The 27076-nt window shown below is 38.4% G+C and overlaps 2 protein-coding genes across 3 annotated transcripts; one reads left to right on the top strand and one right to left on the bottom strand.

The window, feature by feature from the left end:
• The first annotated feature begins 9432 nt into the window (after positions 1-9432).
• Positions 9433-13813, top strand: LOC103417608 (uncharacterized). 2 transcript variants are annotated; one of them, XM_008355779.4, is made up of 10 exons: positions 9433-9706; positions 11149-11302; positions 11407-11472; positions 11563-11668; positions 11915-11957; positions 12156-12228; positions 12503-12590; positions 13115-13171; positions 13254-13332; positions 13547-13813. In XM_008355779.4, exons 2-10 carry the CDS (start codon positions 11232-11234, stop codon positions 13558-13560), a joined length of 597 nt encoding a protein of 198 aa, XP_008354001.2. In that variant the 5' UTR covers positions 9433-9706; positions 11149-11231; the 3' UTR covers positions 13561-13813. The 2 variants fall into 2 exon arrangements, with proteins under 2 accessions (XP_008354001.2, XP_070674116.1); XM_070818015.1 differs by having other exon boundaries at positions 9453-9706; positions 11232-11302.
• Positions 13814-15812: 1999 nt separating this feature from the next.
• Positions 15813-25176, bottom strand: LOC103407019 (uncharacterized). The gene is made up of 14 exons (XM_008346010.4): positions 24408-25176; positions 24102-24188; positions 23731-23840; positions 23166-23216; positions 22806-22977; positions 20399-20716; positions 20091-20294; positions 18958-19443; positions 18569-18778; positions 18151-18339; positions 17107-17270; positions 16838-16990; positions 16655-16733; positions 15813-16560 (listed from the first exon to the last, which is right to left on the bottom strand). The coding sequence occupies exons 1-14, from the start codon at positions 24843-24845 to the stop codon at positions 16117-16119; spliced, it is 3105 nt and encodes a 1034-aa protein (XP_008344232.2). The 5' UTR covers positions 24846-25176; the 3' UTR covers positions 15813-16116.
• Between the last annotated feature and the right edge of the window lie 1900 nt (positions 25177-27076).

Below are 27076 nucleotides of genomic sequence, written 5' to 3'. Positions count from 1 at the left end.
TTCAAAGCACAGTTAGCTTATGTATGAATGTGTTGGAATGTATGATTGAACGAATATACTGTGAAGCTGTTCGTTTATTTGTATAGTCTTGTTGACATATACTTAGACTTTGTTTCATGTTGGAAGCATTCATGTTGAAGCTTTGAACCCGAGCGTTTCATTGCTAGAAATGTAAGAGGATTAGGACCGAGTTATCTAAGTCACCTCTTTATTGAATTCATGCCAAATAGTCTTCGTTACATAAGATGCCGAACGACTGAAGCTTAACACTTGTACAATGTGAATCTCCGCAGACTCCTTCATGTATTTCTCGAAAGACAGTTTCCGCCTCTACGGACGTAAGGCATCTTAGGTATGGTAGGTTAAAACCCCGCTTGTAGAGTTGGTCATTAATGATTAAGTAACGGGTAGCCTTGTATCGAATCTATGGACTTTGTCATTTGGAAGGGTGCCATGAGCAATGAATCTATAAATCGGGGTAATCCAACAATCCCCCTGTTGTAAGTTGTACACTTCTGCAACCATGGTGCTTGGTGCTAGCAACAATTCGACCTGAATTTTTCTCCCAATTTTGTCTTCCACCGCTGAGGCGAGGCGAGCCAAAGCATCTACATGACTGTTTACCGCTTGAGGAATTTGGGTGATCTGGTAGTAGAAGTGCTTGAGCAACAATTGTGTTTGTGCCAGATATGCTGCCATAGAGCTATCCTTAGCGTCAAAGTTGTTGGTGACCTAGTTAACCACCAATTGGGAGTCACTGAAAATATCAATTTGTTTAACTCCAAGGTGTTTGGCCAAACGTAAGCCTGCTAGGAGGGCTTCATATTCGGCCTCATTGTTCGACGCCTTGAATTTGAAACGAAGAGCATACTCCATCGCCACTTTGTCAGGGGTCGTGAGGACTAGTCCTGCTCTACAACCCTGTTGGTTGGACGAGCCATCAACATATAGACTCCATGCTGGGGCTGTTGGTTCTATTTTCTGAGCTTCCGAGGGTAATGAAACCACTTCTAAAGGCGTAGAAACAATGTCAACAGGATATGTGAAGTCGACGATGAAGTCTGCCACTGCTTGGCCCTTCTCAGCTGGCTTTGGTTGGTAGGAGATGTCAAACTCACCCAATGCTATCGCCCATTTGATCATTCGCCCAGAAGTGTCAGGACTTTAGAGTATTTGTCGAAGATGATGATTGGTAAGCACGATGATGGAGTGTGCTTGGAAGTAAGGGCGAAATTTTCGAGCAGACATGACTAATGCTAGAGCCAATTTCTCAATGTTGGAGTATCGTGTCTCCGCATCTTGTAAGGCCTTGCTAGCGTAGTAGATAGGCCGTTCGACATTACCATCATTTCGAATGAGAACGGAACTTACTGCTGAAGCCGATACAGACAGATAGATAATGAGAGTGTCACCAACCTCATGTTTAGAGAGCAGAGGGGCTTTACTCATGTAGTCTTTGAGGTTCTTGAATGCCTTAGCACATTCATCAGTCCATGTAATGTACTTCTTACTTCCCTTAAGTGCTTTGAAGAAAAGAGCACATCTGTCTGTGGCCTTAGAGATGAACCTAGTTAAGGCTGCCACCTTGCCAGTAAGGCTCTGGATGTCATTTGAAGTTACCGGTTCCTTCATGTCGAGGATTTCTTTGATCTTCTCGGGATTAGCCTCAATGCCTCGTTGGCTTATCATGAAGCCTAAGAATTTGCTAGAGTCTACGCCGAAGGCACATTTGTTGGGGTTCAACCTCATTCAATACCTCTTCAGAATGGTGAAAGTTTCAGATAGATTGGTGATGTGTTGGTCAGCATGTTTGCTATTGACTAGCATATCATCAACGTAAACATCCATGTTCTTCCCAATCTGTTCGGCGAACATTGAATTGACCAGTATCTGATAAGTTGCTCCTGCATTCTTTATGCTGAAGGGCATGACTTTATAGCAATATATCCCCTATCAGTAGTGAAGGCTGTGTGTTCTTGGTTCAGAGGGTTCATGAGGATTTGGTTGTATCCTAAGTAAGCATCCATGAAGCTCAGGAGTTCACACCCTGTCGTAGAGTCTATAAGTCTGTCTATGAGAGGAAGAAGAAAGCTATCATTCGGGCACCCTTTGTTTAGGTCGGTGTAATCGACACACATTGTCCACAAGACCTTTTGGAGCAGGAGACTTTCCTTGGTCGGATTCTTTTTAACAAGGATAACATTTGCTACCCACGTTGGATAATTAACTTCATGGACGAAGCCTATGTCTTTGAGTTTTTCAACTTCTGCCTTCATTGCCTCGTATCGTTCAGCGTCATAAGATCTTCGCTTCTGTCTCACTGCTTGGTCTTGGGGTCAATACTTAAGCGATGACAGATGATATCGGGAGAGATGCCTGACATGTCCTCGTATGACTAGGTGAAGACCTCAGTGTTCTTTTGTAAAAAAGAGATCAATGCCAACCGAATGGATGATGACAAGGTGGTGCCAATCTTCACCATGCGATCCGGATAATCTTTTGAGATAGAGACCTTCTCCAACTCTTCAGCGGGTTGTGCTTGCTGGGTGAAATAGTCATCTTGAGGATCGACGGGTTAACTGTTGCCACCGTGAAGATCTAAGTTGGCTTCGTCTGGGCTGGTCTTTATGACTTAGTCATGTATAGAAAGGGTTTCCTTGGGCACAGACAGGTGTTGTTGCTTGACCGAAGTGTTGTAACATGATCGTGCACTAAGTTGATCTCCTCTGATGTAACCATTGCCATAGGGGGTTGGAAATTTCATCAACAACATATGTGTGGATACCATCGCCTTGAGATCATTGATGCTTGTGCGTCCTAAGATGACATTGTATGTCATTGGGTAATCAATCACCAGGAAGTTAATGGTAATGGTAGCTGTGTAAGGGTATGTACCAATGGTGAAAGGTAAGTGTATGCTCCCCAAAGGTTACACGATATCACTGGAGAAGCTTATCAGAGGGGAAATCGAGCGATCGAGCAAGTGTTTAGCTACATTAAGTGCCTTGAAAGCTTCAGCAAACATGATATTGACCAAAGCCCCCGTGTCTACCAAGATTTGTTGTACTTCAAAGTTGGCTATGTGAGCTTCCACAATCAGTGGGTCGTTGTGAGGGTAGATGATACCTCTTTATTCCTCAGGGTAGAAACATATTGGATCCCAATTAGGCTTTTGATATTTACCTCCCCTGATGTCTTCCACATGAAACACTTGGTGGTCAGACCTTAAAGCTTTTTCACTATTTTTCATGGCCCTGTTGGAAGATTTAGATATGGGTGTGCCACCACTTATGGAATATATCACATTCACCTAGCGTTGGTTACGGTTACCCTTTGGAGGGTGAAGGAGGAATTGATCAATTTTTCCTTCATGAGCCAAAGCTTCAATATGATCACGAAGGGTGATACACTTCTCGCCGTCATGGCCGTTATGCTCGTGGTAGCAGCAAAACGTGCCCGTGTTCTTCGTGGGCTTGTAATCCGGGTGCATCGGTTTTGGCTTCGGTATTAGGTGTGCTATGTTAGGATAAATGGCCACGCATGTGGCGTTCAAAGGTGTGTATGCCTCATACCTCGGGGTAGGGGTTGTCCTGACACATGCTTGACCCACTGTGTTAACTGCCTGGGGTCGGGGATTATCATGGCGATACCCTTGGTTATCGCGGTAGTATCCCTTACTCCTTTTACTAAAATGAGACTGGTGATGATGGAAATCTTTCATTTTGCCCTGAGATTGATATGTCTGTTGATTTGGCAAAGTGTTAAGTAAGGCAGATGGAGGCACCGATGCCGTTTGGAAGGTTGAGGTCTTCTCATTTGGTTGGATCTGGCTTCCACTCCCTACTTGCTGATAAAGGGTGGTTGTGGGGGGGGTTTCCCTTGATATGTCCTTGCCTCGGCGGAGGCATGGTTGTAAGCCCGTGCCATCACCTCAGAGTAAGTCTTCCAAGTGTTGGCATTGATCATGTACTTGAAGAAACAATCACGTAGGCCTGCCGTGAAGGCCTTGAGGGCAATCTTGTCATCTGCCTCAGCGCAACAAGAATACTCATGGCTGAAACGACCGGCATACTCTCGTAGTGACTCGTCCGGCTTCTGACGAATAGTGTACAAGTCATCTACAGAATGCAAGCGATTGGTCTGGAAGATATGTTGAGAGACAAACAGTTTCCTTAGTTCCTCAAATGAGTCTACTGTCTTAGGTGGAAGACGACAATACCAATTTAGAGCTCCGCCAGAGAGGGTGGAGGGGAAGAGAAGACATCATTTTTCGTCGACGTGCATCTGATATGCCATGGTGGACTCAAAGAGGTTAAAGTGTTCAATTAGGTCCTCCCTTCCAGTATAGAGTTGTAAACCAAGCTTTTGTTTTGTCTTCGCTTGAAGGGGGTGTCGATGATCCTCCTTGTAAGAGGGCCAGGCCTAGGTTGATTCCAATCAGGTATCTCAGCTTGTCGTTCGGCCTTCAACTTGTTTACTTCCTTAAGAAGCTGTAGGACAAGAGGGTTCTGAGTGGAGTCATGTACCACTGGAGCTTTATTTCGTAAATCTCCATATCCTCTTGGAAGTATGAAGGTTTAATCAAGAGCATGTGATTTTTCCCTGGACTCGCCGTACTGACTTCCAAGGTATGTCTGTCGGAACATCTCTGAGTCCTCTATACCTTCGTGTTTCTCTAGGACTTGTTGCCCCTTCCCCAAATTGGTAGTTGGCCTGGGACATGGGAGGGGACCGAGTCTTTCAGAGACCCTTGGATCATTGACCTTCGAGCTTACATGGATGGGATTGTGTCGACATTGCTTTAGGAAATCTCGACAGTTGCGAAAGATGGCTTTCGATCATTCCACTCCTTCTGTAAGGAGGTGTCTTCCTCCACTTCTCCTACTTCGGGTCGAAGCGGCTGGGTTGAGAGAAGTCTCATGTTGATCAATATTTTGATGATTAGCTCGCTCCTCACCAGGAATACCCATGTCTAAGGAAGGCGACCCTCCGTGTTGGGGGGCACCCAAATGATGGTTGATGTCCACATGGGTAACGAGCTCGCGTGTTTGAGTATGCCTAGTTTCATGAAGCGTCTCAAAGAGCTTCTCATACTGCTCCTGGAGAACCTCGTTCTTCATTACTATCTTGTTGTTCTGAGCTTCTAGCTCATCGACTTTAGCTTGAAAAGCAACCCTTTTTCCTTCATTCTTTCGTTGCTTCGCACCAAGTGCAAGAGGGGTGTCATTCTGCGTGCTGTGGCTTCCTTCGCTCCCCATGTTGGAGAGGGATGCCTGGTCAAAAGAGAGTGTACGAATGGTGGAAACCAGCTTAACAAAGCTAAAGAGAGTGAGAATAAGTGTCGTTCCCACATGCGGCGCCAAATGTTGATGCACAAAATCAGTGGGAACTTTGGTACAACAGAAAATGTTAAGTTTGTGACCTTCGCTAGATTGCTCCGGTCACTGGTGTGGATAAGTAAGTAAATGGAGAGGGACAGGGAAGCAAACATAAGATGTACGTGGTTCACCCAGATTGGTTACGTCCACGAAGTAGAGGAGTTCTCATTAACTGTGAAGGGTTTAAACAAGTACATAGGTTCAAGCTCTCCTTTAGTGAGTACTAGTGAATGATTTAGTACAAATGACATTAGGAAATATTGTGAGAGAATGATCTCTATTTATAGAAGATAGTTTCTAATTTCATTCTGACATTGACACGTGTCGTGTTGTGATTGGCTTCTGATGTTGACATGTGTCGCGCTATGATTGGCTTCTGATGTCGACATGTGTCGCGCTATGATTGGCCTCCTGGTTGGAGGGAAACTCTTCTGGGTCCTTGACGGTATAACGTTGACCGGTACTCAGTAGTTTCAGGATTGGTCAAGTATGGTACAAACAAGATTAGTCAAAGTGTTAAAAGTAAATGAATTTGTTTGCAATAATTTTTTTCAATAGCCCGGACTATTATGTAGTTCAAAAAATTGAACGCTACAAATGGATTTTAAGAAGTCGAACAGTATAAAAATTTGAATTTACTTTGTATGTTGGACTATCAAAGAATTCAAACTCATTTTTTTAGACACATAATCCCATATTATAAAATCCAAGATTTAAGGACATAAGGCACACAAAGTAAAATCTACAACTGAATTAAGCACCAAATGTGCAAGAAGACATACATGAATGTATTCACCGTTATCAAGACGTTTCATTCCTATAAAATGGAATATGCAAGTGTTAACATCAATATATAATGTATTATTAGATCGAGATACCACCTTATAATGACTCGTTTTATGTAAGTTGCTCATGAAATTGTAGTAAACTTTATTTTCTTCAACGTTGAGAATCTTGAGACCAATAATTATTTGACAATTTATAGAATCCACAATTGTTAACCTCTCCCTCCCTCCCTCCCTCTTATCGTCTGAGTCACTAACCACACTCTCTCTCACTCACACTCTTTCTCCCCCTATTTTGATCGATTGAGTCACTAACCACACACATACACTCTCTCTCTCTCTGAGAGGAGGCGTTCAAGCGGAAGGACCCAATATATTTAAAACAAATCTCTCTTTATCTATATGTTTGAGTGTTTTCCATGGCTTCATTGCTGCTCTTGGCGTTCATAACATTGGTGGAGGTCGTGATATCCATGGTCTATTGAGGGCCTGCCGTTGTTCTTCCTCTACGGCCGGTAGTCCCCACTCGTTATCCTTCTCTTGGCGTTCATAACGTTGGTTAATTTTAAAAGCTGAAGTTAAACCAGTTGCTCAGCATTCCTCAATCCGTGATCCAACCGGTTGCATTATGCTAGTACATATTAATTGTTCATATGACTGTTGGTGCACTTAGTTTTCTGCTCCTTAATTAAGCATTTTTAGTTAATTTTTCACTCTAGTTGTTCGTCTTCAATTTTTATGTATAGTAGCTAATGTTTGAATATGTAGGTTTTATGTGACGAAAGTAATGTTGGGCTTTCGCTGAGAGAGTTTGAGTTGTTGTTCGACACCAGTAGCGACGTGACGTGGAATTCGTTTCGTTTATGTTTCATAGGTTCCGTTCACTACTTATGACCGTGGTAGCTCATGGACTGCCGGGACGATCGGTTGCTCACACCAACTGTGCATTGGTTTATGCTATCTTCATAGCAACCAGTGCACTTACAATATCACTTACAGAGATGGAGATGAGGTTGTCGGGTATTATGTTTATGATAAAATACATTTTGACATGATTACCCAGCAATTTACCTCTTCTGAATCAATTATTTTTGGGAAAATATTTTAAATTTATTTTTATTTTTTGACAACCATCATACATTTTCTAGTTTATTGACGCTTAATACTTCCCTTGGGTGCTGTCTTGGAAATAGGTGTACTACCCATGAGTCTGGCATTATCAGGTGGAGCCCATACAATGGCATACTTGGGTTTGGCCCAGGAGATGCATTATTTTGCAGTTGTCATCTCGGGGGTTAGCCCCAAATATCTTCTTCCATTGTCTGAGGAAAGATGGCAATGGAGGGGGCGTACTTGCTCTTGGGGAGATAATAGACCCGAGGATGGTTTATAATCCACTCGTCCCAGCAATGTAAGTCTTTATTTTATATGAATTTATTTTGTGTGATTAAGTTTTTTCCTCTAACTAAATTAACTAACTCCTAATTGGTTTTTTAGGAATTATAACGTACATCTTCAGAGCATAGCTGTGAATGGAAAGATGTTGCCTATCGATCCAGCAATCTTTAGCACATCACACAACCGAGGCACATTAGTTGATTCGAGAATAGTGTTGACATATGCAGCGAGGGTTAATTTTGAACGATGCTATGTTTGAAGATAGTCTTATGCAGAGAGAGGCGTGACTTGTTTTTAAGACCAAACGATGGTGTATGAGTTTATTTAAAAATAATTTCCTATAAGACTAAAATTTTGAATGACGCTATGTTTGTTTGAAAACGATCTTATAGAGAGAGAGGCGTGACTTGTCTTTAAGACCAAACGATCCAACGAATAACTCACCATTGAAGTCCAAGCCCACATTAGCGTCTTAGGTTTAAACCCAAAGGAGGCTTGGGAACAAGCGAGTGTTTCGTTTCGTTTCGTCATCTCCTTATTTCTCCCTCCCTAACTAATCGACTGCTGCCTCTATTCGTCGCTTTTAATTGGACCCGACAATTTTTGACACGACACGAAAATAACAGGTTTCGGGTCAACACGATAACTAATCGGGTCATTATCGGGTGACCCGTTAATAACGGGTATACACGCGGGTAACACGTGGGTAACCCGTTAAGAAAAAAATTATTTTGACAATTTTAAAGTTTAATTACTAAAAGATTTATTATAAAATACAATAGCCATATTAATATATAATATATTCTATATTAAATATATAGTTTTGTATTATTATTATGATTATATATAATATAAGTTAAAAAAAAAAGTTTTAGTCATTTTTTATTTTTATTATGAGAGTTCCTTGTTATTATTACCAAGATAAATTTTACTTAACATGTTGTTGTCCAAAATTAAAATAAACTAGTATAGTATTTATATAGGCAAGAACTAAAAGGACATACATATAAGTATGAAAAATGTGAAAGAATATATAAACACTCGTGATACATCATTATTCCTCCATGAGTAGATAATGGTTACACTTACATCATCGTTTAGATTTTTAAAATCCTCCAAACTCTCATGAATAATGTTTTTTATTTGAGGGTAAAATTAATAATAATTATTGTAGAAGTGTAAAAAATGTAAAAAAAAAAAAAATACAATCACTCATAATGACAAGCTTTACAACTTTTATGAAGGGGTCAGCTTCAAAATCTAACACTATAATCCATAAACCTTAAATTTATATTTAACCGTCGATTGTCAATTACGTTTTATTCTTCTTACTGAATTTCATTTTTAAAATTTTCTTTTTTTAAAACATGATCATCTGGCGGATGTAAGAAGATGAACGGTTTAGATCTTTGATATCATGTTTCGATATTTACGGTTAACTGAAATACAAGTTGATGTCATGTAGTTTGTATAAACTATATAAACATCAAGCAATATTTTCATTAACCGTAAAACGCTGAACGATCCAAACCGTTCATCTTCATACATCCTCTAATAGATCATGTTTTCAAAAAAGAAAATCTGAAAAAACAAAATTTGATGAGAAAAATGAAGCGAAAATGTAAACAACAATCAACGGTTAAATTTTGATCTATGATTTATATGATTATAGTGGCGAATTTCGAAGTTAAGCTCTTCACGAAAGTTGCAAAACTTGTCATTACAAGCGTTTATATATTTTTTCTATATTTTTTACACTTCTACATTAATTAAAAAACTATTAAAGACTTTACTTAAATAACAATCGTAAGATAAATGAGAGTAAATCTGTACCGTTAGATTATATTTCACTTGTATTATTAGAACTTTTTTTGTACAAAAAAACCCCCTCATATTTTCCAATTTACCCATCTGATCAAAACGAAAACCCTAAATTCCCTTTCTCCCTTCCCACTCCTGTAACCCTCTCTTTCCCACCCGCCGTCTGTTCTTCCTAGCCCCTCTCTCCCGCGGTATGTTCTTCTGGTAGCCTCTCTCAGTATCTCTTTTCTCCTCCCTCGTGCAGTGGACGCCTGGACGGAATAATTCTTGTCATCTCTGCTCTAGTCGTCACTACATCTCTGCATTCTCCAGATTCCACTCCAGGTTCGATTTTGCCTCTTAATTTGGCTATTTACTTGGATGAAAAATATGTAAGACTTTGGCTATTTCGTGAATAAGTTCCGTTACTGCTTCCATAGAAACTATTCCTGATGATGCCAAGTACCATACAGCATGAAAATGAGTCTGCAACTGTTAATCTGAGTTTAGGATTAGATGTCCATCCTTCGATGTCACTCCTCGACGTCGGCAACTTGGAGAAGAAATATGAATGCAATAATTCATTCAAACGAAATTAATGAATGAATTTGTATGATTCATATAAATACATTATACAGAGATAACTGATAGATTCTTTTCGTCTCTTTCCGTCTAAATGTTGTCACAGCCCAAAGATAACTCTTATACCAATGGCCTTGGCCTGGCATGACCAGCTTAATTCTCAAGAATGGGATTTGAGAACTGGATTTGGCACAGCCCAAAATGCGTTTTGTTGCTTTTAAGATTTTTTTTAATTTTTTTTAGCGACGTTGCTTTTAAGTTTTAAGTTGTTAATTTTTGAGGCAGATTTGTAAGAATATTAAGTACCTTTTCTACTGCATATATATGTATGGATATGTGTATTGTTAAAGAAGCATGATATACAAGCATATATACTTTTTGAGGTAATCTGGTAATCAGTGTTTATACTTTTAGTATGCTTATACTCTCCACTGACATGATATACATACATAAATACATATATGTGTGTGTGTGTGTGTGTGTGTGTGTGTGTGTGTGTGGAATGAAGCATATGTTAGAGTACTTAGTACTGATTACTCAGATTGCATATATGTATAGTAATGACAGAGTAGATGGGAAGGAAGCTTGCTTTTAATTGGTGGGTTAGACGAGTTTGTTAATACTACTATTCTGTCTCTAAAATGATCTGTTCTGTTGCTTGTTAATTTTTGAGTCATTTTGCTGCCTTTGCTTTTATGGTGGTGAAAGATATTGCTCCCACATGTATGTTGATTCTGCTATATTTCTTTGAACTGCTTGTGAATTGCTGATAAAATGGTTCTTTGAACTGCTTGGAAGCCTGCACCATTCTTGCACGGCTAGAAGACTGATTTGTGTTTTGGTTCTAAACAAGCGATTGTGGGTTTGAGTCCCACTAGGTGTGCAACCTTTTTTTCACTCAAAAAAAGTATTATGTTTTTCATTTGATTATTTATAGGTTTAAAATATATTTTCCTTAACGGGTAACGGGTCGGGTCATTTTACTCGTTTAGTTTAACGGGTATTACACGACACGACCCATTAAGATATTTGGTATGACACAAAAACGACACGAACACGGAAAACATGACAGGAATGCCAGGTCTACTTTTAATAGGGTTTTTTCAAAGAACACTATACCCAAGCGAGTGTTTCGTTTGGTTTTGTCATCTCCTTATTTCTCCCTCCATGACTAACCGATTGTTGCCTCTATTCGCTTTTAATAGGGTTTTTTCCGAGAACACTATAAAAATAGGGTTTAGGGTTTTTGCACTATCTGTAAACTTTGGTTGTCTCTGTGATTCGAAAGATGGGGAGAGCTAAAAAAGGCCCGAAATTTGCAGTCATGAAGAAGGTGGTCACCTCCAAAGCAATTAAAAGGTAAACACTTTTCATAATTTATTTCTTATTTGTGTTTATTTCTTCAATTTTCTGCATAAAAATTTGGAATTTTATTTGATTTTTGCTATGTGTTTTGAATTCAGCTACAAAGAGGCGGTTTTGAATCCGAACAAGAAGGATCTCACGAAAGAAAAGCTACCCAGAAATGTGTAAGTTTTTCCTTGAGCTTAATGTTTAATTTAATTTTTTTAATTAGAGGTTTAGTTGTTTAGCATAATTAGTTTGGTCTTGTGATTTAGGCCAAATGTTTCTTCCGCGCTGTTCTTTAAACACAACACTGCTTTGGGACCGCCTTATCGGGTTTTGGTTGATACCAACTTCATCAATTTCTCTATCCAGAATAAGGTTAGTGTTTAAATACTAATTGTTGACATTATACATTTAATCGTTTTACTAAAATTATGTTTTGATTTGCAACGGAAGTTTTTCTATACATCTGCGTGTTTATGGTTGAAAATCTTGATACATGGTGGACTTTTTCAGTAAGTTTAATCACATTTTGCTCTTTTGATGAGTTAAAGGTATCGGTTAGAACTTAGAAATTATCTGTAGTGGTCATAGTTGACTGTTTTTCTCCTTCACTTTGTGCAGTTGGATTTGGAGAAAGGAATGATGGATTGCTTGTACGCAAAGTGTGAGTCTTAAATCACTCGTTTATTCACTTGTATAAATTTTCAGTCTCCTTGGATAAATTGGTTTTGAATGCTGATTTTCATTACGAGAAATCTGTACCACGTCTTGATTGCAAATGCTGCTCTATTGGTAGCTTACATATCCTTTTGGTAATATTTTGTTTTTTTTTAAACAATCTGTTTCTCTTCTGAATTGGCAGGCACTCCTTGTATCACGGATTGTGTAATGGCAGAGCTTGAGAAATTAGGTCAGAAATATCGTGTGGCTCTGAGGTATGTTCCGAACTTTGGTACCTCTTTTATTTCATTGTTAGAAGGTTTGAAGTTGTTGGATGTGCATCTGCATGAGCTGCACTAATATCTATGTTCATTGCCCTGTTACTCATTTTATACTATGTCCTTTTACATTTTCTAATAATTCGATTATGATTTTTTTTCCTGTTTGTCAGGTTCTAAGATAACTGATATATTATGTGCATTAATAATTTATGCTCTTCAGTTCTCCAAAAGATTGCGTTACTAACAAAAAATTATTCTGTTCTGACAGGATTGCTAAGGATCCTCGTTTTGAGAGACTACTCTGCACTCATAAAGGAACCTATGCTGATGACTGTATTGTTGAAAGAGTTACCCAGGTACAATTTACAATCAGTAACTGCACTTTCCTGTTTTGCTCTTTGGAGTCTTTACCCCTCTTTCTAGTCAGGAATTGGGGAAGTTGGGATGAAGTAGAGTCTTTAAGGCTGTCACGTTGTATTATAGTCAGTATAATAAGTAGTTGCTATCTAAACTAGATTGGTTGAACTTTTCTTGATTTATCCCTACCAAAGTTGCCGTAGCTCAACTTTCAGCAATTTCTTCTTTCTTGGATTGTAAAAGGTATATTAAAAGTTAGATGGCTTTCGAAACAAAAAATGCATATTTTCTCTTCTGAAGCAGTTCGATAAAGACTATATTTTTATATTTCAAAGTTACACTTTGCATAGAGTGAATGTGCATCATTTGATTGTCTGTTCTGTCTATCTCTCTCTTCTTGTTAACATTTCTGGAAAAATTTACCAGCCAGATTGTGGTCCTTTGTTGATTCCAGTTGCTGCTTATCAAAATTTTCTGATGCATTCTTATGACTGACATTGACTGACCTTGTTGTTGGGTACAGCACAAATGCTACATTGTTGCTACATGCGATCGAGATTTAAAGAGAAGGATCCGAAAGGTGGAATAACAATTTAGAACCATTTTAAGCGACGCTACAACTTTAATTTAACAACTCCATAACTTTGCTTGTTTAAGTGTAGGTCCCTGGTGTGCCAATCATGTACATCACTCAACACAAGTATTCAATTGAGCGGTTGCCAGAAGCAACCATAGGTGGAGGTAGGCTTGGATACCAAAAACTCACATAAGTATTGTTAATTGCAAGGTTTTTAACCAGGTTGAGTTGTTCGGAAAGTTTATGGGCTTGTGTTATTATTTATTAATGTTGACACTGAAGTGTTTTTAGAACAAATCTAATGTGAATCTTATGGCCGGTTTTTCGAAATGTAACTAGTTTACTTGAGGTAACATAAAACATTTTGTTTTGTTGCAGCTCCAAGGTTTTGATGATTGGCGTGTGACCTCTACAAAGCGAAGACTGGTTCTACTCCGATTCTGAACAATGCAGTTCATCAAGGCGGAATTGCGCACTTTTGGGTTAGGTGAATTTTCTTCATAGGAACCTGTAAACGTTTCTAACATTTCTTTATTACAGTTATAAGAGAAGAAATCGAAGTGCACTTGTAGCAGTGTTAGTGTTATGATTTTACTTGTGAAACTCTGAACTGTAGTAATTATATCCGTTTTTCGATTTGTCTAATGCGAGTGTGCAGCCACAAATAGCATAACCATGATGCATCCCACAACAAAAGCAGGGATTATAACATAATTTTAAGACACCTTCCTGTAAATATAGTTTGACAAGAACGGCCTTTATGAAGTTGCGTACTTCAAATGCACGGAGAATGGTTGGTTTAGCTGGTAATGCGGTAGATATGAAAAGAATTGTAGAGCTCAAATTTCGGAGGATGAGTGTTTTTCAGCAACAAGAGTTAGAAAACTATTTGAGGAGCCGAGATCTGAGTTGAAAGTAGGGGTGGGCGCGATGCGGTTCGGCCCTCAAACTAGAACCGGAATTAGAAAATATCAGCGGTTCGATTTGGTGCTGTTTTGCTTAAATTTATTATTAAAACCGTACGGGTGGTTTCAGCTTATGTCAGTTTACATTTTCAAATACCAAATCATTTGTATGGCAAATCAACAAGGTATTCAAAGTTTTCTTGTATTTTTTTCTTGTTTTTTGCAAGCTTGCGTTCAAATACGTCTTCTAAAATGGTTATACAAAGTTAAAAATAAACAAATTCTTTTCAAATACTAAATCAAAATGCAAATGTCCTAGCAAAAAAAATAAAATAAAATAAAAAAAAATCAAAATGCAAATGTCCATTGCTACCTACTTATGGAATGTTGGATCTGCTGCTGCTAACAGTGAATGCAATGTGGCTCCTTAGTTTTGAATCAAGCAAATTGAACCATAAATTCCATCAGATTTTGCCGAATATAATTGGTTTTGACCACTCATCTGATGACACTTGAATATTTTTTAGGTTAACACGTTTTTTTACGTGTGTTTATTGGCGAAGTGTATCCAATTCGTTGTAGTTTGTTTGTGACAAAATGACAGAAGAACTGGACAAGTAGGTGAGAAACTTCATAGTGCTGCGCTACTGGTGAATTTCTCACACTGGATGGGACCAAAATACAGGAGGTCTCATGCATATGTGAGACTTACGGATGACGCAGTCAAAGTGTAACTATCCAAATTTTGTCTGAGAAGTAGAACACTGATAACTTAAGAAACCATCAAAAGTTGCAAGTCGGTGAATTATTGTGTGTTGTTATCTAATAATTTCAAAACAATAAATTACCAAGTCAAGTTAATACATTCCCACTTGCATTGTCAAAACTTTGATTTGTTCGTCACTTGTTGCCTCAGCTTGTAGTTTACTTGTCAATATACATATCTTTGTAGCGTGATTGAGACGAAATGGTAGACGAATTGAGACAGCGTAATTCATATTCAATCGAAACAAAAACAGTAAAATCGGGTCAATTACTAGTATGCAAATAATAGTATAGTACATTTTAATTTGTTTTATTATTTAACCAAACACATTATCCTAACAAACTATTAAAACTTTGTTTTCCGAACCAACATTTATTCAGAGTTTGAACTACATTGCAGCTCTGGTTTTGGTGTAATTATTGAACTACAAAATTGTGGCAATTATTCGACAATATATAGGGAAACGGTAAACACACATCAATTTTAGTTTCTCACACACCTCTGTTTATTCATTCTGTTGTTTTCGTTTGATTTAATTTGATACAGTGGCTAGAAATAGAGAGATGTGTGAGAAGCTTGTGGGATGCAATGCAAAGTAAGGGTGCCGGTTTTAGGTTTTGTGAGCTTCATACAAGCAAGCTCAATTTTAGTGATATGAGTTGGTTGTATTGTGCTACTTTTGTCCGTTTTAGTTTTGTCATTTCATACTCCGTTGATTTGATTACAATAAATAATGGCATGCATACAAATGAAGTCTGAGACATGAGTGAGAACTTGGGGGAAGAAAAGAATAACAAAAGATGTGCTTGAAGCATCTTTCGTGTCGCAAATGACCCCTTATCACAGTGGTAGAAAAGTGTTGAACCCTTGCATAACAGCATGAGTGGCTAATCTAACATCTAATCTAACAAAATTTATCGTTTGACAAAAAAAAAAAATAAAAAATCTTTCGTGTTGAAAATTGCATCAGAAATAATAAAAAATTCAACTTCACCCTTGTCGTATTTACCGACCGTTCTTGTTAAAAATGTACCGAGAATGAACAAACGGAATTGGAGAAAGAAAAAGAAAAACTTTGACAAATTTACCGCCACTCGTCGACAGTAATGACCAGAACAAAGGGTGCATTTTCTTTTTTACATACAAAACCTCATGCACATTACAACTAAGTACACCCTTCCTCACAAAAATTAAAACTAGAGGGCAACGAGAAAAAGAATAATCAAATTAAGCTCCTACTTCCGGAGTTCCTAATCCGTAAAAATCAAATTCGACCATTAAATCCTCGTAACAATTGTTATGTTCGTACCATCTGTGGCTTCTGGTGGGGGCTTTACATACTTCCCGATTGCTTTTTGATGCGTTCGCCTCCTTATTCTGTTTATTTTTTCCTTACTTTTCTTCCTCCTATTCTCTTTCTCCTTATGCCGTAAATGTCTCTCTTTTTCATAGATACCTTGCCAGAAGACCTCGCCTGTTGATGGCCACAACCACCGCCTTGTGGGGTGCTCAAGATCTGATTCCTCCGCCAAGTCCTCGTCCATGCTCTTTAGGGTGGAGTATGAGAACCATTTGATCCACATATGACCTTTCCTGCTCTTGAACCTATGTTGCTCCTGCATCACACCAGTCTCAGGGTGCACATATACCATCCGCCTCGCACTGTGGTACGCCCAAACATTTATGAGTAACTCAAGAAGCCGTGAATAGCAATGTTTGTCCTACAATTTGCAGATGCACACATAAGTACAATACAGCAAAACAAAATCAAAATTTTATCAGTAGAAGAATATTATTCAAGTACAAGCAAATTACTTTTGACAAACTCAAATAACAGCGGCCACTTGAATGGTGTTCATCATACATTTGTGCATCCATTGCATCTCCAAACATTCTGCACACCCACAAGTTCATGTTAACATTTAAAGAATAGCTTTCACAGTAGATTGTATGGTACATCATTTCTGAATAGACGCCAACAAGTGCAATATTTCTTACCTAGAAAACATTACAAACTCTAGGAAGGACTTCGTTGGCAAAGCCCAGCTATGCATGACAGACCACGTGTCCCCATCCACAGGCATGGGCGGTATAAATTCCAAATTGTAGTTTACGCCATACATCCTTTTAAGAGCCTCCGAAAAAGCAAACCTTCAATTTACCATGTGGAAAAATTAAGTCAAAATCTAACTCACATTTGAGAGAGAAAGGGAAGGTTCCGCGAAAGTATTAATGACAAGAATCAAATAAAGGATCACCAATCTTACTTGCAATTTCCAGCATTTATACCATCACAGAATGACCAAAAATCTTGTTTCAGAGGATTTCGTGGATCATCATCCATGCGTGCCCAAAAGTAGAGTGTGTCTCCATGCCTTCGTGTTTGAATAGCTTCTAACAATTCATTTTCAGCTATTCCAGATAACGAAGCCTGTTCCAGTCCCCATTCCCCATGTTAGATATAAAGGATCATATATAAAAGAATGGGCAGAAAGATGAAAAGAATTCATTTTTTTGTTTAGTCGCTTTCCATTCTCCTTTTCATTTGGAGACTGAGATCCAAGAATACCCCAAAAGTGGTTATACTAGCCACAACTATTCAGTGCACATGCTGCTTAATTTATTTATCAGAAGAGAACGTTATCATACAATTCATTTGTTGTTACTTTTCTTCTATGTGGATTTTATTTTAAAGCGACGTGACTTGTATAACATTTGTAAGTGCAAGTAACAACATTAGTCATTGACATGACGAGATGAAATACCCTAGGCTTCCTAGCCCATCATACATACGCAACTGGTTTGCACACACATGATGCCTATTGTTAATAACGGTGTACATATGCAATCATCTTTTAAGGCCCCAGCTAGACAGTTCATTCAATTAACTCAATGCGTGTACTCAATAATGTTGCAACACTTTTATTGCTTAAACACAGAATTTAGAAAACATATTTTGAAACTTGCTAGATGGCTAAGATACTGTTATCATATGATACCTCTTCTGCTCAGAAAAAGCAAAACTAAAATGGAATACGAAACCTAGATCTTTTACTGGTTCCAAGGCCTTTTGACAAAGCAAATACGGCCTTCCAACATGCCACGAGTATAAACTGCTATGGTTCACTATGAAACTTCCAACAAGATCAAGAGGACTAGATAAAGATATAGATATGGGTATTTCCAGATGCTAGGAAGCTTGCTGAAATCATGTGTACAAACTACAAATGTAAGGCAATCAATACATAAACATCAGGAAGATCGGTACAGAGAGACAGAGAGAGAGAGACAGAGAGAGAGAGATCCAATACCTTCCTCGCTGTTATTCTCCAAGACTGAAACCCTATCCATGCGTTCTTATGTATACGGTCAATTCGGTTTGCAATGGCAAAGAATGCTCCATGTTCACCAAGTACATCTCGATAATAAGGTTTGTTAAGAAGTGGAAGACGAGAAGGTGCTTCAACATCATCAGCCCTAGGTCTTCGACCTTTGGTGGACTACAAGAATTTAGTTTATGCAACAGTCAGAGGAAAATCTAAAACAAACAATCCCTACTAAATTGACAGCAAGGGATCTGACAACAAAGTGGCAACACAGGTTGTGTAGCATGCACCTTTAAAATCAATTTGTTTTGGACAGAACAATCACAATGGACATACGCATCCAAATAATGTTCAACTAAGCCTCTAAAAATGAATACAAGAAATGACAAATTGGAGAGCTTACCAGTCCGATTCCGCGATAAAGAGATTTTAGGTGTAAGAAAGGCCAGGTTCCCTCACCAATGTAAGGTTCATATATACACAATGGTTGGCCTGTCCTTTCAAGCTCCCCTTCATCCCTTTCATGCAAATCATTCTTGGAGCGATCAATTCTTTTGGCATTTCGATACACTTCCTCCCATGTTCCATGCGATTGAACACTTCTATCCTTTAACTGCACAAAATTTCAAACTGTGGGTACTATATATAAATGGGCAAAGCTCCAAAAGCAAATAAAGGAGGCCCATGAATCGGTTCAATACAATACAACAACAACAACAACAACAACAAAGCCTTTTCCCACTAAGTGGGGTCGGCTATATGAATCCTAGAACGCCATTGCGCAGCCCTTACCATTTCTTCCTCTCTTCTTCTCTTGGTACTAACCATCTGAATGTATTTTTCTTCCTCCCATATACTATATATAAATGAATAATTGGTTGCAGAGGTGGCATTCAACCTCTCTTCTTGAGTACGATTGTACTGCTCCTCGAAATCATCCAAAAATGCATTACTTCTCAAATTTCTATCTAAGTATGTTGAATTTGATACTGCTTCAAATAAGTGCCATTGCCATCTTTCTTTCAATTTGGGAGGGATTTTTACAACATCCCTGGGCAGTGCAACTTCTGACGGAAGCATGAGAACATTTTCGAGAAGTGAAGCATATCCTTCGACAGTTTCAGACACCATTAGGCTTTTTGCAGTACCTCTCCCTATCGAGGCAATACTGTGAGCTAGAGGTGATAACTTTCCTTTTGAAATAACTTGCAGAAGGATTTGCGAAAGAGCCCCAATATTTTCCTTCGGAAAAAGGTAGCCATTCACTCTATTATCAACCTGATTGTTAATGCCATTACAATTAGTAGTCCTCTTTGGAAACAAAATTATGCAACAATTTAACAATCCAAAATTCAACAAAAAGGAATCATTATGTAGGTTCACATCATGGTGCTTGAGATGCATTGTAAGCAATCATCATTACATGGCATCACATTTTATGCCCCACATTTCAGCAAATCCCTGCCAATAGATTCTACCTGGCCAAATTCTACAGTTTCCAGATAAGCTTAGCCACTTAACATTATTATAAGTGACAGTGGATTTTGTATGCCGATCATGGTGTTTGAGTTTGCCCCTTTTTAATTTTGTATGCCAGGTAGGGGACAAATTTCTGAGACTTTAAAACCAGCATGTCGAATTAAGGGACAATGTGCCCAGATAAAAGAAAAATGAAGAGGATGTTGACCTAATTGAGTGGAAAAAAGATAAATACAGAGTAATGCATGACGAGCATAGAAAGATTAACAGTGAAAAGGATCTGTATTGAACACCATCCCAAGCACTTGTTCCTGATTTAGTTTCAGTTCAATTTAGAACTCATGGTTATGAATGCTTAATTATAAATTTTTCATTAAGATATAATGTTTGATCATTTCAAGACATACGAGTTTGTAAGGTCAAGAAAAAAGTACTAAGAAACATACATGTTTCCTGATCATGGAGAGATCTGGGGCAACAATTGGTTTCTCAAGGCACATCGCTTTGACTAAAATGTCTGGAAATGATTGCTCTTCAAGGAAGGATCCATATATCACAACATCAGACATACTGAGAACATTGTCTGCATCCATATCAACAGCTACATGCTTCACAATGCCACTTGGGTACTTCAAACTGTGAGCAATGGCCTAAGACCAGATCAACCAAAAAGAAGCATAAATAACATATCCTCAAGCTTCCTATAGAAAAATATCTATCTCCAAACAGTTTGAAGCAGAGTTCAGTTACACACCTCAACGACCAAACTGTAGTTACTTGCTGAGTCTCCATTCAAAACAATGATTTTGAGATGAGAATAAGAATTGTTAACCAATGAGGAATCCTCCAAAAGCGGTAGTACAGCCCGTAGAACAATGGAATGTTCCAGCCACAAGCCCCTATACAAAAATTGGCTTCCCACAATTGTAATTACAACGTCTTCAGACTCAAAACCCATCCTGGCACGCAGATTATTTTTGTCTGAATCCATTAGAGAATCTGCCTTGCAAGCTTCGGCAGGAGAACCCGGAATAACAAAAAAGTTTCCAGCATCAAATACCGAGTAAATCATCTGTGAAAGTAAAGAAACCAATCAAACTTCTAGAAATTTGGACAATCCAAAACTAATGATGGCATGGGTAATAAGTCAGATGAGAGACCTTATTAAGTATTGCAAAAGAAAGGGCCCGCTGATAGAGCTGGGCAGGGAAGCGTCATAATTGTCTAACACTATCACATCTACAATTTTTAAATGATTGGTTCATTGGATGATGGTTACCACTCAACAATAAGTGCTTGTTTATTTGTACTGCATTCCCTAACTGATAAGACATCTGACCTCGACACTGAGAATGTAATATGGTGTGTAACTTCATTTATTTTAGTAAATTGTTCACTCCCTTGAGGTTAAGCCAAATGACAAGACGTATATGAAGTCTAGGAGGAATTTTTTTTTGAGAAGAAACAATTTTATTAAAGAATAGTGAAAAACATAGAAGTGGATAAGAAGTCCACCAACAAATTAGAAAGGAAAATCCCAATAGGATTTGGCTACAGTAGCCAATTCTAGACCTAGCTCACTTAACTGCTGCTAACAAATCCCACAGTATTTGAGATAGAGAACAATTATTAAACTCTTTAGTAACCGAAGCCCAAAAAGATGCCCAATATTTTACTCTCCCCCAAAGTACTTTTGCCCCCACTCCAGTATAGTCTTCAAAAATCCTTCTGTTGCGTTCCAGCCATATATTCCAAAAAATTGCCAATACCAGGCAACCCCACAAAGCTTTGGATTTTTTCCCCTTTCCAAGTGCCTTAAAATTGGTGCTTAGTAGCTCAAAACACCCTTTAGGAATGACCCAACTTACTTTAACCTCCTGAAACAGTTTCCACCATAGTTGGATCGAGTAGGAGCAATGAAGAAAGATGTGATTTACACTCTCCTCCTTAGCTTTACATAAACTACACCAATGTGGGGATAAACACATCAGAGGGTTTCTCCTTTGAATTTTGTCGCAAGTGTTGAGACTCCCAGTGGCCACAAGCCATACAAGTATTTTAACCTTCGGAGGAGCTTTTGATTTCCAAATCTGAGAGTAGGGTGGATAATAGTGCACAATCCCATTGTTGCTCAGTAATGAACGATAGGATTTGCATGTGAACAAACCTGAAGCTTCTAGGTTCCACCTTCTGTTATCCATTTTTGATGGAGACAAGCGAACCACTTCCACTTTCTGTAATAAGCTGGCCGCCTCTTCTATCTCCATCTCATTCAGATTTCTCCTAAAATCAAAGTTCCAACTCAAGGAACTTGACGAAGCTTCCACAAAGCTAGAGATGTTATGATTATGCTTCCTCAATAATAAGAATAATCTGGGGAATTGCTCCTTCAGCGGTCCCTCTGCTAACCATCCATCCTCCCAAAACCTCACCCTCTCTCCATTGCCCACCTCAAACTTGCAACATCTAAGAAACTGATGAGCACCACTCGAAATGTCTTTCCATGGGCTACGACTTGAAACCCTACTTGGAGGAAGTGCATTCCATCCATTAACTTGTAGCCCATACTTGCTTCTTATCACCTTGTGCCATAGGGAATGAGACTCCCTTGGGAATCTCCACAACCACTTAGCCAATAGTTCTTCGTTCTGATTCCTCAAATTCCCCACCCCTAGACCTCCTTCCTCCTTGTTTTTAGTAACTAACTTTTTACTACACGTATGTTAACAGCAGTCTTCTATAGATGTTGACCCAAAAAAGTCTTCTATAGATGTTGACCCAAAAAAGTCTTCTATAGATGTTAACCTTGGGGGTTGGGAATGTGATTTACTCCTTTTCCTTCTCCCCTAAAACAAACAGATGGACCATGAAGCAGACCAAATGGACACAGTAAATCACGATTCACGCGTATGATAACGTGATAGAATGAGATGTAAGAAGTTAACAGGTGCTATAAAGTTAAACACTTGTTTGCTAAATTATGGCCTATGGGGTTGAGCCCACAAAATGGCAATATAAAGGCAAGTAATGACCACTCAGGTGTCCCAGAAGAACCATGGAGGGGTATAGACACAACCTCTTCATGTGTATGATCTGGTGATATAATGATAATCAACAATTTAACGAGTGCTATAAAATCACACTTGTCAAATAAATCTTACCGGCAGAAAATGATTTGGGAAGACAACAACAGCAGATCGGCTGAAGAGTCTTTTCCAATCATTTAAAAGTTCAATCTGCATATTTGAAGAGTACTTTCTTGATCGAGCAGCAAGTGCCTGTTCATGGATAGTCCATATTATAGGTAAAGACTTGAAAGGCTCCTGCAGAAAACTGCGACAAATAAAATCATTCATGTTGTTTGATAGAGAAGTTTCTGATGGGAAGAACACCAAAGCATCAACTATATTAAGAAATACACACTAAAGCAAATGGCAGTTTCAATGGAAAAATACATGTTCAAATGATGTTAATAATTAGGAAGATCATGAAATTTATTGCAACTGAATTACATATCTTACCAAGAAAAGATGCCCTTTGCTTCAAGAGAGTTCACAAGTATGCCGTTATAACTGCAAGACACACGTTTTGATCAGATTCAACCGTCAATAGATCTAATTAACTGAACCATGCTCATTTACATTGACTTATTAAACAATGTCAACAAAATCAACCAAAACGGATGTAACATCCAGTCACAAGTCACATAAATTTCCAGGAAATCAAGGTGATGTTACATATCCTAACAACGATTCAAATATTTGCGGGAATTTGGTAATTCATTCAAACAAAGAGGAATCGTGGTGTGAGCATGGGATATGGTCCCAATGCAGCATATAAATACTCTCCAAAAGTAAATAGGATTAAGGATGTTGCATACAAACTATAAAAAAGATGAGTATTATAAGAACATGAAAGGCCTTATGTAAAGAAATGACGTGCATATTAATTTCAATAATGCTTCAAATGGTGTCAATCAAACACAACATATGTGCTAGTTGAAGTGAGAAGATATTCTACAATGTTGCATTGAAACGAAATTGTAAAAAGTCCACGATGCGTTAGACAATTAGCCTGAAGACATACTTTAGCCAGTCTACATTAAGCTCTGGCTGATCAGTGTTTTGGATCATGCTGACCGGAACTCCTAAACCTCTCCAAATGTCATGCACAGGACCATCTTCAAGTGAATAAACCTGCAGCAGTATAAACAACATGACACAAAACACCATCACATATAACTCCACAATGATACAAAACATTATACTCCTCAGAAAATCTGTATTAAACACAGAATTAGTGTAGATACTTATAGCGCAAAGACTAATCCATGAGACATGCATGTCCCTGGTGACAAACTAACAACCAAAGGAATAATAGTAAAACTGGACCACCCATAGAACAGCATATAATCTACGTATTCTACAATGTTATTGCTAAATTCGAAGTCAAATTACCGAAAGCGTGTATCCAATCTCCTGCAATGCAGCTGCAACAGTCACCATCAGTAACTGTTGTGAATCGACCGACAGATCTGCAAAAACCTTCAAGTAAAAGAACGAAAGCAGAAGGCCCAACAAACGAAAATAATCAGTAAAGAAACAGAGTAAGCAAGCACTAAGTCATACAAAACCCAATGAGTCAACAGATCCCAGCATGCAATACATTACAAGTACAAGAAGCCAAACCCAAAATACTAATCCAAAACAAAACACAATATCTGGAAATCAACGAAAAGTTGTCAGAAAAAATCGAATACTTACGATTGCAAGCTGAGGTTTTCTGTACCCAAAACGTTGCTGTCGCGTCCTGTTGAAAGCAGGAGAGAGACTAGCCTCTCTAGCTTCCTTCTGGAATTTCTCCAAAAGCTTTGAAGGCTCAAATCTAATGTCTTCCCCAAAATCCAACAATCCCAAGTCCTTCAAAAACCTCAAATCCTCCGAACTCCATCCCACATTCTTCATCAAATCCTCTGACTTTTCGTTTTCAATCACCGAACCAGGCAAGTACATTTGGAACAGCACCACAAAGAACAGAAACACAGCCACAGTGCAAATCCACTGGAGGTAATCCAGCCTCTTCAGGAGCAGAAACCTTGAAAACTTCGATCTGGGTCTCTGCAAAAAAGGGCTTCTGCCGTTCGATGAAGACCGCCCAAGTGGGTCCCTCTTCGACGGGACCCCACTTTCCAACGAACCCATTTCAGCTAGCTTCTCCTTCCCATCGATTCACACTGAAAAGCTTCAACCTTTACACGATTTTCCTTCAAAACCAGATCAAAAATCGAAAACCCACATAGCTTTTTATGCAAATTGAAGAACCCACAAAGCTTTTTCTGGAAATCGAAAAACCCAGAAAGTTTTCACGGTCGTTCACCGACACAGATATCAATGGCTTGTGCGTGCGTGTTTTCAGATAAGCGTTTTGATTTATCAAAGGAAGCTTGTGAAGTGAGTCAAAGAAAAGTCAGAGATTTTTGCATATAGGCTGAAGAAGCGGTGAAGGCAATTGGTGTTCGATATTGACGTGGACTATGAAAAGTTAATTTTTTCCAGATTTATTTACGAAATATTTGGGGAGAAAAATAAGGGTTTCTTTTGTGATCTAAGAAAGGAATTAGTACACGACATGATGTGTCCTAAGAATTTTATTTCTTTGTTCTTTCATAAATAGTTTCCCAAATTGATTTAAAATATTCCAACTAATGTAAAGATAGCATCTTTGCACCAAGGTTATATAGAATTTTGGGACAAGGAATCTCTTTGGATTTTCTATGTTAGGATCCTTTCATCATACGTCGAGCTGCAAGTTTTCGTTAAGTACTATTTGTGTTTAATTTTAAATAAAATATTTATAATAATTTCTGTCTGCACAATGTACAATAAATGGATAAAAAAATATCCGGATGAGATCCAAACCCAGAATTTTAAGTAATTTTTTTTGTTGGAGAGAAGAACTTCACATTGATCAAAAGGTTTTTAATTTGTCAGCATTTGATATTATAATCTGCTTGATAATTTGTGTATACATCAAGTTAATAATTAAGAAATCTTTTGTGTCAAGCTTATTTTGATTTTATCATTATTTTTGTCGTAGTGAAAAGTTTTACATATTTATGTAATTATAAAATCCTTCCGTATTGTGACAACCTGTCCCTAGTTCTACGATTTTATAAATTTTAAAAGAATGAATTTACGAAAATGCCCTAGAGGTGAAGGTTTTGACTTTCATAGGCCAACGTGGAGAGAAACGTATGACTTATTCACTTAGTGCATTTGTGTAGTACTCGTTGGTATGAACGCAAAGGCGAAAGCCATTTGCGAATTCAGATTATATCGATATAGTTATTGACATTTGAAATTGGTTATTTAAAGTTTAGTTATAAATTAATTCAAACTCCCACCATGTGGGAGTGGTAACCAATCAATTTTAAGAGAGGAAAATGAGAACCAATCAGGCAGGGAGAAGGAAAGAAAAAAAAAGAAAAAAAAAAAAAGAAACCTTCCCGTCGGGCAGTGCACCCGTACACCCAAACTGGCCAAAATTAGGCCAATTCTGCCATTTTGTTTCATGGAACACTATATCCACCACCTGTAACATCTTCCCCAATCTTTCTTCTTTCATCTTCGCTCAAGATTGAAGAGTTTTAGGCCCAAAAACGCGAAGAACATCATCGAAGCACTGGAGGTGTTCGACGGTGATTCCTTCGATCCGGCGAGTTTCACCACCCACCACCACCCTTAATCAACTCCTCTTGGACCCAGGAACAAGACCCAAGCAGTTGTAGAGGTGTTGGAACATCAAGTAAGTTGAAATGAAGAACACCCATCTTAGGGTTTCCGGCGGGTTTGAGTAAAATTGGAGTCTTTCCCGGCTAAATTGGACTTGACCACATATATAAAACTTGTTCTACTCATTAAGATCTTCATTTCTGTAAAATTTGGTAATTTTTAGAAATAATTGGATTTTCCGGCGAATCGGGGTTGCCGACCGCCACCTGCGGCGGCGCGTGGCCAGCGGATTAAAGATGTCGTTCTAAGTCATTTTAAGTGCCTGAGTTCATAGTTGATATCCATATGATGTGAATGGATTATTCTAAACCTAGGTTGATTAAGGTATATCACTTGATTATTATATGAATCGATGATTCGACCGTTGGATCGTTACTAAACTTTAAAATGTAATAACACATAATATTTGAAGATTATAGGAATTGACGGATCGGGAATCCAACTTGCGGATCTTTCCAAATTGGATTTGCAAGTTCATAAAATAAACGTTAACCTCCACCTTGTTTTGGCAATTGACGGAGATCCAACCGTTGGATCATAGTGAAATTTTAGGATAATATTTTAGAAGCATAATGTGCATCTTTGGAAGTTTCTGATCCAAAATCTGAAGAGCGAGTCTTCCGGATCGAGTTACATAAAGT

This window comes from Malus domestica, chromosome 01 (genome assembly GCF_042453785.1).
Source record: "Malus domestica chromosome 01, GDT2T_hap1".
Lineage (NCBI taxonomy): Eukaryota > Viridiplantae > Streptophyta > Magnoliopsida > Rosales > Rosaceae > Malus > Malus domestica.
This window is presented reverse-complemented; position numbering and strand designations above follow the sequence as displayed.